Source organism: Sceloporus occidentalis, unplaced genomic scaffold (genome assembly GCF_023333645.1).
Source record: "Sceloporus occidentalis isolate IW3139 unplaced genomic scaffold, rSceOcc1.0.p SCAF_69, whole genome shotgun sequence".
NCBI classification, from domain to species: Eukaryota; Metazoa; Chordata; class Lepidosauria; order Squamata; family Phrynosomatidae; genus Sceloporus; species Sceloporus occidentalis.
Window position 1 is genome coordinate 4,377,607 of NW_028317049.1, and position 12,537 is coordinate 4,390,143.

The following is a 12,537-nucleotide window of genomic DNA, read 5'->3' on the forward strand; positions in this document are numbered from 1 at the left end:
CCTTACTAAATATATACAAATGCTTGCTCACAGAAACCAAGCCCTGGGCTAACTAAAATGCTAGATTTCTATGCAGTGTGCATTGGAGGGAACCTTCTGCTATCTGAGTCTCCCTCCTTGGAAATCTTTAATCAGAGGCTGGATGGCCATCTGTTGGGGATGCTTTGATTGAGAGTTCCTGCATGGCAGAATGGGGTTGGACTAGATGGCCCTTGGGGTCTCTTCCACTTCTATGATTCTATGGCCTGTTACAGACTGCCAAAATAAAGCTGCTTGGGGTCTCTTTGGAGGCATGCTGTTTAAATGATGCATGCACCCTAAGAATCCAGAAGCTGCACCAAAGCTGCACTCCAGTGCTTAGGAATGGAGTGTGGCTTTGGTGCGACCTCTGGACTCTTAGGACCTATGCATCATTTAAATAGCATACCTCCAAAGAGACCCGAAGCAGCTTTATTTTGGCAGTCTGTAACAGGCCTATGAGTCTTCACCAGCAGTCAGAAGTGTCCAACACAGGCTTGCTTTCCCTCAGTAGGAAGTCTGATACGATGTCAGGTCCACCTGCCTTTATTCCACGCTGCAAATCCAGGAGGCCATTTCCAGAATTGGACACACTCCCAGTCACCTTGTTGTGGTATAATGGGAAAGTTACTTTTCTTAGACAGTGACTCAGATAATTTCTCACCCAACCATGCCAGCGGATATAAAGCATGTGTGGACTCCAGTCCAGAAAAGTACCTTTTCTGAGCTCCAAAGGAGAAGTGCTTCCCCATAAAGCAAAACAGATGTGACACTCAGGTTACAATGCAACTGGATGCTGGGAGGCCTCATGTAAACCGATGCTCTCCTAGCCAGGTAATTGACCTCCATGGGCTCTGGCTGACCTGCGCTGTATGGCAAAGCCAACCCGAGGCAAGCCTGACATGACCGCGATGTACGATGCAGGTCAGCCAAAGACCGTGTAGCTCAATTATCTGAGCCCCTGGGAATACGTATATCTATAGATGCTTGCTCTTGCAGGAGAGGCAGATGCAAACCAGGTGAGCTGAACCTGTCTCATGAAGATTCATTGCGACGATGCACAGATTTTTGAAAACAGCAAGAACATTTCATCCTCCAGAGAGATCTGAACCATCGTGGTTGTTGCTGCTAATGATTCTTCCCAGATTGGGGCTTAAAAACCAACACAATACAAAAGTTAAAACGCAATTAAACAACACAAAAAGTTAAAACTAGGTTAAAAAATATGTATCATTATAACACACACACACACCAGCACAAACACTAGCAATATCCAGTGCATGGTGTAAGATGGGTGTTAGATCATTACTCATGAAATGCCTTTTCAAAATGGAAAAGTCTTTGCTTGTCTGTGAAAAGAAAGTAGGGAGGGTGGCAGTTAACATCTCTGGGAAGGGAGTTCCCAAGCCTGGGAACCAGTGTTCCCAGCAGGTGTACCTGTGAGGGTGCTGGGATAGAGAGAAGGACCTCCCCAGCAGCTTGGAAAAGATGTTCAGAAAGGACATTGAGAAACTGGAGCCATGTGTCCAAAGGAGGGTGACAAAAATGGAGAAAGGTCTGGAAACCATAAAGCCCTATGAGGAACGACTTAGGGAGCTGGGGATGTTTAGCCTGGAGAAAAGAAGGTTAAGAGGTGATATGATAGCTCTGTTTAAATACTTGAAGGGATGTCATGTTGAAGAGGGAGCAAGCTTGTTTTCTGCTGCTCCAGAGAACAGGACCCAATGGAACAATGGATGCAAGCTACAGGAAAAGAGATTCCACCTGAACATTAGGAGGAACTTCCTGACAGTAAGGGCTGTTCGACAGTGGAATGCATTCCCTCGGAGGGTGATGGAGTCTCCTTCCTTGGAGGTCTTTAAACGGAGGCTGGATGGCCATCTGTCAGGGATGCTTTGATTTGGATTTCCTGCATGGCAGAATGGGGTTGGACTGGATGGCCCTTGCGGTCTCTTCCAACTCTACGATTCTATGATTCTATGAAAAGAAAGCGGAGGGAGCAAAAAAGATCTGGGCATAGAAGAGGAAAAGGGTGTTGCCATCCTGATGCCTGGAGCTGTCTGACAAAAGAAGAGTTGGGATTCCGATTCCTCAACTAATCAATCCATGTTCAAGTCATATTGAGGATGGAGCATGCTTGTTTTCTGCTGCTCCAGAGAATAAGAACAGAACAATGGATGGAAGCTACAGAAAAAGAGATTCCACCTCAACATTAGGAGGCACTTCTGACAGTAAGTGCTGTCCAACAGTGCAATATGCTCCCTTGAAGAGTGGTGGAACCACCTTCCTTGGAGGTCTTTAAACAGAGGCTGGATAGCCATCTGTTGGGGATGCTTTGATTGAGAGTTCCTGCATGGCAGAATTAGGTTGGACTGGATGGCCCTTGGGGTCTCTTCCAACTCTATGGCCTGTTACAGACTGCCAAAATAAAGCTGCTTGGGGTCTCTTTGGAGGTATGCTCTTTAAATGATGCATGAGTCCTAAGAGTCCAGAGGTCGCGCCAAAGCCATGCTCCATTCCTAAGCACCGGAATGCAGCTTTGGTGCAGCTTCTGGATTCTTGGGACGCATGCATCATTTAAACAGCATACCTCCAAAGAGACCCGAAGCAGCTTTATTTTGGCAGCCTGTAACAGGCCTATGATTCTATGAAAGAGCTGAAGCTCACAGAAGAAGCCCAGCTCACAATTCCCTACCGAGACAGAGTCCTCAAAGCAGGCTGGAGCTTGCCCAGAGCTCAGCTGTCAGTGAGTCCAGTGCAGAGTTAGCAACCGCCTCTTTTCATCTCCAGCACCCTTGGAGATCTTCAGACAGTGAAACATGAAACTCCGATATGAAGAAGGAAGGCAGGAGAGAGGAGAGAGGTTGGACGAGGAGGGAAGAGGCTCTGCTCACACTTCAGCAAAGCTACAGGTGAGAAAATGTGCCAACAAGAAGTTACTGTAGTCTGCCTCAGGGGCATTAATTAATCCTTTTGGAAAGGGAAAAATCTACTCCCTTAACAAGAAAAATCAAGCCCCAGAATTTGACACCAAAGCACCTTCGCTATTTCCAGTCTAAAACTTGTCACCTTTTGCAGCTGCCTGCGGGGAACGGCGGGCGGAGACCACACCGGGACTGCCGGGCTGCTTCCCTGTCGAACGGCTTCTCATTAGGCCTTTGCAAGCTGTCAGGCTTTCAGATTTAGAAGGAAAATAAAGAAAGAACCCAAAGCTAGCATGGATCCCAGAGCCGGAAGCGTTGGGCACGGCTGCTGCTGCTGCGGGTGGGAACAGGGAGCTGTTCGTGTTCAAGGCGCTGATAAGTTCACACTGCAGAAGAAGGAAAGCAATGGCGGCGCTCCTCCATCGAGGTCAGCAGTACCTCAAAAGTCTCCTTAAATCTACTTTGCTAAAATGGCAAAAGTTGCAAACGCCAAACACAGATTTCTACATCTCGGCCTTTCCGGGTTGAGTCTCCCTTATCCGAAATGCTCCAAAATCCTACGTTGTCCACCTGGGCGGCTGAGATAGTGCCCCCTTGGCTTTCTGTTGGTTCAATGTACACAAACTTGGTTTCACATCCTAAAGAATTACAAATATTTGAAAGGATGTCATATTGAGGAGGGAGCAAGCTTGTTTTCTGCTGCTCCAGAGAACAGGACCCGGAACAATGGATGCAAGCTACAGGAAAAGAGATGCCACCTGAACATTAGGAGGAACTTCCTGACAGTAAGGGCTGTCCGATAGTGGAACAGACTCCTTCCTCGGAGTGTAGTGGAGTCTCCTTCCTTGAAGGTCTTTAAGCAGAGGCTGGATGGCCGTCTGTCAGGGATGCTTTGATGGAGAGTTCCTGCATGGCAGAATGGGGTTGGACTGGATGGCCCTTGGGGTCTCTTCCAACTCTACGATTCTATGATTCTATGATTCTATAAAATATTGTGCATAGAATTAGAAATTATTACAATTATTGTGTACATATAACATTACCTTCAGGCTAGGTGTATGCAAAACATAAACCGATTTCATCTTTACACTTGGGCCCCATCTCCAAGATTATCTCATCATACATACACAAATGTTCCACAAATCTGAAAAAACGTTGAAATCCAGAATGCTTTCAAGCATTTCAAACAAGGGGGGGGGGGGGGGTCCAACATGTCTTTGGAATACAAAGGCCCTCAAATAAATCCCAGGGGAGAAAACAGAACAAGTGAAAAACATGCAAGGGTCCTAAAAGACAGCCTTTGGCCTGTTACAGACAGCCAAAATAAAGCTGCTTCGAGTCACAGTGGAGGTATGGTGTTTCAATGATGCATGCGTCTTAAGAGTCCAAAAGTTGCACCAAAGCCACGCTCAAGACTGGATCATGGCTTTGGTGTTTCAATGATGTACCATCCTAAGAGTCCAGAAGCCACACCAAAGCCATGATCCAGTCTTGAGCGTGGCTTTGGTGAGACTTCTGGACTCTTAGGACGCATGCATCATTGAAACACCATACCTCCACTGTGACTCGAAGCAGCTTTATTTTGGCTGTCTGTAACAGGCCATAGAGAGTTTATGAGAGTCGAAGAAACGCACTCTTTCCTGCAAGAGCTGAGGGCCACAACTCTACCAAAAGCAGTACCAAAAGCAGCCGGAAGGATGCGGATGGAAAAAGACAGCATTGTACAGATGCAAACTGGCAGCACTGTAGACAAGGCCCTTTGGCCCAAAGTCTTCTGAAAGATGCTTGGCTGGCATTTAATTCAATTCATCCATGATGTATTACCCCTCCTGCTTATATTTTACAGAGCTGTTCCTAAGGCCCAGACCTCTCATCCCTGTCAAAGCTTGATCCCCAGAAATATGTGCCCCGAGAGCTTTTCTTGACCTGTCTTTGAGTAACCACAGTAGAAGAGAAACACATAAATCCCATAGTAGCTCAGGCTGTCTTTGAACACCAAAGTAAACCAACCAACCGCCCCCCATGTCTATCCATCCCCTGCTGTAGTACGAACACTTCATTATCCTTTCCGCATCGCAACTTCTCCAGCTAGTCTGCTACTACACTGGATCTCACAGGGGTTGCCTAAGACCATTGGAAAAGACGTATTTCCAATGGTCTTAGGAACCGAGACACCACCATTTTATGGTTGGGGGTCACCACAACATGAGGAACTGCATTAACTGTATCACAGCATTAGGAAGGTTGAGAACCACTGGTCAAGAAGAAGCAGAGACTGCATTTTTTTAGGTATGGCAGAGTCATAGCACAAATAAGGCAAATCCATCTCAGCGCACATGTACAATGGATCTTCGGCTCACCAGAGAGAGAGAGAAAGAAAGAAAGAAAGAAAGAAAGAAAGAAAGAAAGAGGTCAGACATGCCAACAGAGAAAAGAGTTCCCCAAGTATGAGGTGCATTGGAGCATTCCTTGCTTTGCTTTCCCTTCCTTGCCTTTGAGGCTCACTTTGCAAAATCTTTGTTGTTCATTATGGCCTGTTACATACTGCCAAAATAAAGCTGCCTGGGGTCTCTTTGGGGGTATGCTGTTTAAATGATGCATGCACCCTAAGAATCCGGAAGCTGCACCAAAGCTGCCCTCCAGCGCTTAGGAATGGAGTGTGGCTTTGGCGCGAGCATCCTAAGAATCCAGAAGCTGCACCAAAGCTGCACTCCAGCGCTTAGGAATGGAGTGTGGCTTTGGCGCGAGCATCCTAAGAATCCAGAAGCTGCACCAAAGCTGCACTCCAGCGCTTAGGAATGGAGTGTGGCTTTGGCGCGAGCATCCTAAGAATCCAGAAGCTGCACCAAAGCTGCACTCCAGCGCTTAGGAATGGAGTGTGGCTTTGGCGCGAGCATCCTAAGAATCCGGAAGCTGCACCAAAGCTGCCCTCCAGCGCTTAGGAATGGAGTGTGGCTTTGGCGCGAGCATCCTAAGAATCCAGAAGCTGCACCAAAGCTGCACTCCAGCGCTTAGGAATGGAGTGTGGCTTTGGCGCGAGCATCCTAAGAATCCAGAAGCTGCACCAAAGCTGCACTCCAGCGCTTAGGAATGGAGTGTGGCTTTGGCGCGAGCATCCTAAGAATCCAGAAGCTGCACCAAAGCTGCCCTCCAGTGCTTAGGAATGGAGTGTGGCTTTGGCGCGAGCATCCTAAGAATCCAGAAGCTGCACCAAAGCTGCACTCCAGCGCTTAGGAATGGAGTGTGGCTTTGGCGCGAGCATCCTAAGAATCCAGAAGCTGCACCAAAGCTGCCCTCCAGTGCTTAGGAATGGAGTGTGGCTTTGGCGCGAGCACCCTAAGAATCCGGAAGCTGCACCAAAGCTGCCCTCCAGCGCTTAGGAATGGAGTGTGGCTTTGGCGCGAGCATCCTAAGAATCCAGAAGCTGCACCAAAGCTGCACTCCAGCGCTTAGGAATGGAGTGTGGCTTTGGCGCGACCACCGGACTCTTAGGACCCATGCATCATGTAAATAGCACACCTCCAAAGAGACCCCAAAGCTTGCTATTCCTCATGCTCAACATTTTTGCTTGTCGAACCGCGGCCAACATGGGATGCTCCAATGAGGAATGGGATGGCAATCCAAACAGAGCTTGCAAATGGCCTACAGCTTTGGAGCTGATGCAGCAAAGCTCCTTTGGCACCCTGGAAGGTCCGTTGGACCCAAGATGATCACAACATACATGAGGTCTAGCGGCACAATATGGAGTTGTCCCTTTGTCCCGGCCATACACTGCGGCATGAAAGGACAGCAACATTCTGGACAGACCCAAAGATGGGGCATCCTCAGGGACCAAGGAGTAGGCTAGATAGTGACCCACTAGGAGATGGGAAGAATAAATCTGGGGTTGGTTTGAAACGGTGAGGAATGGGGCTACTGGGGTGAAGGACACAAGCTCTCTCAGCTATGCAAAGATGCTGTAGAAAACGGAGCCATGTTGCTGTATTAAGATGTGTAACCTTTCTCTCTCCAGATGTTTTGGACGTCAGTTCCCACAGCCTCCACCAGCAAAGCAAGGCCAACCAGAGGTTGTGGAAGCTTGTTGCCCAAAGCCTTTGGAAGATAAATGGTTTCCGACCTCCACCAATGACAAAACAACGCAACAACAACACTTCTCTCCAACCCTGCAGCAAACTGAAATGAGGGCAGCCACTTTGCGGTCACAACCATCTTAAAAACATCCATTCAGGTAGTGGAGATTTTTGTTAACTTGTTTGCAAAAGCAACATGCGTTCTTATAAGGATAAGGGACGCATATGCCATACAAACTCTGCTTGTAACATCACCTCTCACCTTTGCTGGTCAGAAGTGCGAAAGACGAGCAGGAGGTCTAATATCACAACCTTCCGAAAAACGTTCATCACGGCAAGCAACTCAAAGAGGAGATCACCTAACCCACATAGCTGTCTCCTTGCTTTTCACGTTGACCGAAATACCACCATAAAAACCTCAGGTTGGAACAAGAAGATATTAGATATGATTGAAAATAACCAACCTCAAAATCTTTGAACGGCAAAAACCAAGTACTGTCCCCATGAGACACTAGACAGTTGCAATACGTATCATAGCGAGATCAAAGATTTCTTTATTAGGGCAAACAATGAATGTTGGTGCGCAACTGTCGATATCCTTTGCTGCAAAGTCCTCTGTTATCTACAATAGACACTGCTCAATAAACCACAGAATGGCCCCATACAGACTGCCAAAATAAAGCTGCTTCGGGTCACTTTGGAGGTATGCTGTTTAAATCATGTAGGCATCCTAAGAGTCCAGAAGCTGTGCCAAAGCTGCGCTCCAATGCTTAGGACTGGATCGTGGCATTGGCGTAGCTTCCGGACTCTTAGGATGCATGCAACATTTAAACAGACTACCTCCAAAGTGACCCGAAGCAGCTTTATTTTGGCCTGTCTGTATGGGGCCAATGTAAATGCAAAGTTTGAAAGTGACCCGTGGGCCATATTCTCTCCTTACCTCTATGTCTATTGGTGGTCTTGTCAAACATAAGCATGGCGTCCTCTACCTAGAAGACAAAAGAAACAGAGTCTAGCTTAGAGATCTTTACAACTAGTTGCAAAATGATGCTTAAAAGTAAATTAGGAAGCAATTGAGAGGCATCACAAGTGAGAAATGTGACTTGGTCCCCAAACTTCTTCTCTGCTAGGCGTGAGGAATTTGTACATCAGTTTGGATTATAAACACAAGACAGATTTCAAGGCATTCAGGAATTAACGACAACAAGTAGTGCGTAATTGCTAGATCTTAGTGCAACAGGTTCATTGTGAGTACTAGAATATTCAAATTATGGATGGTTTATCTTCTTGACCAAAAGGATTTGAGGACAGTTGTCTGGTCAAGAATCAAGAATCCATAGACATTGAGCAGATGGAGCTGCAAAGTTGCCCGTCCACCATTCTTAGCATCCTCTGGACTTCAAACTGAGCAGCAGATATACAGGTGATCTAGGCCTGTTCCAGACTGCCAAAATAAAGCTGCTTCAGGTCTCTTTGGAGGTATGCTATTTAAATGACGCATGGGTCCTAAGAGTCCGGAGGTTGCGCCAAAGCCACACTCCATTCCTAAGCACTGGAGTGCAGCTTTGGTGCAGCTTCCGGATTCTTAGGATGCATGCATCATTTAAATAGCATACCTCCAAAGAGACCCAAAGCAGCTTTATTTTGGCAGTCTGTAACAGGCCCTAGTCACAGCCCTTCCACAAGGTTAAGATGTATTGCATTTCAATGTAAATACAGTGCATGGTTGAGAAATTTGCATCTAGGCATCTAAATTAACATGCGCAACAGTTATGCAGATCTGAGTCCTTTCTTTAGCAACGCATTTCCTTTTCTTCCATTGAACATGAAAGGACTCCCTATCCATAAAAGGCGACCCTATGAAGTCAAGTCTTTGGTTTGTTTATTCATTTGTTCATATTTAATGTATACCATGCCCTTCTCCCAAAGTAGGATCCATATACGACAGCTTAAAACATATGTGAAGTCGAAGGCTTTCGTGGCCGGCATCCATAGTTTTTGGTGGGTTTTTCGGGCTCTATGGCCATAGAATCATAGAATCATAGAGTTGGAAGAGACCACTAGGGCCATCCAGTCCAACCCCATTCTGCCATGCAGGAAATCCAATTCAAAGCATCCCTGAAGAGTTTATTTCTGAAGTTTCGCCAGCATCTGTGGCTGACATCTTCAGAAAAACTTTCTTCTTTCTCTGAAGATGCCAAAGCCACAGATGATGGCGAAACGTCAGGAATAAACTCTTCTAGAACATGGCCACAGAGCCCCAAAAACCCACCAAAAACTAAGTTTACAACATAGTTGAAAACAAAATACTGCTAAAACCAACTGTAATAGGTAAGAAAAGTACCTCAGTTGAGGTCAGCGGCTACTGTATTAAAACGGGTTTTTCCCAGAAAGAAAAAGGGTTGTCGTTAAAACAACTTTACCTCAGAATTTAAATTCACATTGAAGTGCGCGATTCTCTAAGAAATCGCAATGCAAGCTGTCTTTAAAACAACTTTACCTCAGAATTTAAATTCACATTGAAGTGCGCGATTCTCTAAGAAATCGCAATGCAAGCTGTTTTTAAAACAACTTTACCTCAGAATTTAAATTCACATTGAAGTGCGCGATTCTCTAAGAAATCGCAATGCAAGCTGTCGTTAAAACAACTTTACCTCAGAATTTAAATTCACATTGAAGTGCGCGATTCTCTAAAGAAATCGCAATGCAAGCTGTCGTTAAAACAACTTTACCTCAGAATTTAAATTCACATTGAAGCGCGCGATTCTCTAAGAAATCGCAATGCAAGTAAGTGGAAGGTCAACTCAGACCTTGAGCCGTGCCTAGGCTGGGGTGTCCCACAAGTGCTTGTCAGCTCTCAGAGCTCAAGGTCTGAGTTGACCTTCCACTTACCAAAAGGACAGGTGGTTCCCACATTCTCTACCTTACAAGGTGGCTTAATTCTTTGGACCACTGATGAAGACAATTGTCGAAACGCGTCTGGTCTTTTTGTGTATCTTTTGTACACTTTTATCTGCTTTGGGCATACTGTATATCCCTTTCCATCCAAGCCTCTGTCTGTGCACTCTGCAACTATAATAATATTGTGTGTACTCATTTCTATACAAGGTGTGAGACGCAGAGGAATTGTTATAGTTTTGTATTATTTTGGGAATTGCAGTTTTCAAGCCCAGTTCTGCCTATTAACTTACTAAGTGTGGCCCACGAGCCAGACTAAGCCTCACAGCAGGTTTTAACTCTTATTTTAGTATTCAACATATTGTTCCAATAAAATTACAGTTTTTTAGCTTCATTTCCCCTAAACTCAGTGTTTTTCCGTTAAAACAACTTTACCTCAGAATTTAAATTCACATTGAAGTGCGCGATTCTCTAAGAAATCGCAATGCAAGCTGTCGTTAAAACAACTTTACCTCAGAATTTAAATTCACATTGAAGTGCGCGATTCTCTAAGAAATCGCAATGCAAGCTGTCGTTAAAACAACTTTACCTCAGAATTTAAATTCACATTGAAGCGCATGATTCTCTAAGAAATCGCAATGCAAGCTGTTTTTAAAACAACTTTACCTCAGAATTTAAATTCACATTGAAGCGCATGATTCTCTAAGAAATCGCAATGCAAGCTGTCGTTAAAACAACTTTACCTCAGAATTTACATTCACATTGAAGTGCGCGATTCTCTAAGAAATCGCAATGCAAGCTGTCGTTAAAACAACTTTACCTCAGAATTTACATTCACATTGAAGTGCGCGATTCTCTAAGAAATCGCAATGCAAGCTGTCGTTAAAACAACTTTACCTCAGAATTTAAATTCACATTGAAGCGCACGATTCTCTTAAGATATTGCAGTGTTAGTTTTAAATTATGAACAATGGTATTTTTAAAAAATTAGCACTAAAACGCAGATTGGTCCTGTTAAATAGAATTTTGAAGTCTGACAGGAAAATGAGTATCTGAAGAGTTCCTAAATGATGCTAGCGCGGCGCACAAAAGGAACGGAGAGTTTAGGTAGGAAACTGGCCACTAAGGCGGTTGGCGAGCTACCGCCAAAACGCCTCTAACAGCTCTAGAAGGTTCCGAAGTGTACTGCGTAGGCTCAGAATAACCCATTTGTGTGATTCGCAGAGACCATGAAGAAGAAAGTGATATTTTAGCTTTCTGATGGTTCACTACATAGAAAGTTTGTTTCATGCATACAATTATTTGTTTATTGTGTATAAAACTACCTTCAGGCTATGTGTATATAAGGTGTATACAAAACATAAATGAATTTCATGCTTAGACTTGGGTCCCATCTCCAAGGTATCTCATTCTGTATATGCAAATATTCCAAAAATCCAAACAACGCTGAAATCAGATGAAACTCACGAAACTGACCAGCGTTGCTAAAGGACAACAGGACATTCCCTGAATTTTCCCCCCAATGTGCTTTCTATTTTTCCCCCTGAAATGCTGCCCACGAAGGTAGAAAAATGTCCGGATTCCTTAAAGAAAAATAAGAAGGGGGAAGATGAGCCTATAAGGCTTGTCGCTGAAAGAGCCAGAGAAGAAATGGAAGCAGGTTGATGCAAAATTGGACCACGCGACCTAAAGCATCTTAAATGAAAACTCTGGCCTGTTACAGACTGCCAAAATAAAGCTGCTTGGGGTCTCTTTGGAGGTATGCTATTTAAACGACGCATGGGTCCTAAGAGTCCGGAGGTCGCACCAAAGCCACACTCCATTCCTAAGCACCAGAGTGCAGTTTTTGGTGCAGCTTCTGGATACTTAGGATGCATGCATCATTTAAATAGCATACCTCCAAAGAGACCCCAAGCAGCTTTATTTTGGCAGTCTGTAACAGGCCTCTGACTGGGGTTTCAGGTGGCTGAGGTTGTTGCTAAAGGGGTTGTTGTTGTTGGCTGCTCTCGAGTTGACTCCAACTCAAGGTGACCCTGTGGATGAGACAAGAATCCCTCTCCTCCACTGCATTCTTGCCCAGATCCTGCAAGCCCAGAACCCTCCTGATCAAGTCTATCCATCTGGTCTGTGGTCTCTTTCCTCTCCTCTCTACCTTTCCTAGCATTATAGTTTCTTGTAGTGACCCACGCCTTCTCATGAAGTGGCCAAAGTACCATGGTCTCAACTTAATCATCTTAGGCCTGTTACAGACTGTCAAAATAAAGCTGCTTGGGGTCTCTTTGGAGGTATGCTATTTAAATGATGCATGGGTCCTAAGAGTCCGGAGGTTGCGCCAAAGCCACACTCCATTCCTAAGCACTGGAGTGCAGCTTTGGTGCAGCTTCTGGATTCTTAGGATGCTCGCGCGAAAGCCACACTCCATTCCTAAGCACTGGAGTGCAGCTTCTGGATTCTTAGGATGCTCGCGCCAAAGCCACACTCCATTCCTAAGCGCTGGAGTGCAGCTTTGGTGCAGCTTCTGGATTCTTAGGATGCTCGCGCCAAAGCCACACTCCATTCCTAAGCGCTGGAGTGCAGCTTTTGGTGCAGCTTCTGGATTCTTAGGATGCTCGCGCCAAAGCCACACT

The 12,537-nt window shown here is 45.4% G+C and overlaps 1 protein-coding gene across 14 annotated transcripts in view; it reads right to left on the reverse strand.

Annotated features, from left to right (window-relative positions):
* Positions 1-12,537, reverse strand: part of LOC149286425 (RNA-binding protein Musashi homolog 2) — a 538,943-nt gene that overhangs the window by 238,877 nt on the left and 287,529 nt on the right. For all 14 annotated transcript variants that reach the window (XM_089494106.1, XM_089494102.1, XM_089494104.1 and 11 more), the window contains exon 7: positions 7,953-8,001. In XM_089494106.1, coding sequence (XP_089350232.1) covers positions 7,953-8,001 — 49 coding nt within the window. The remainder of the gene's footprint in view (positions 1-7,952; positions 8,002-12,537) is intronic.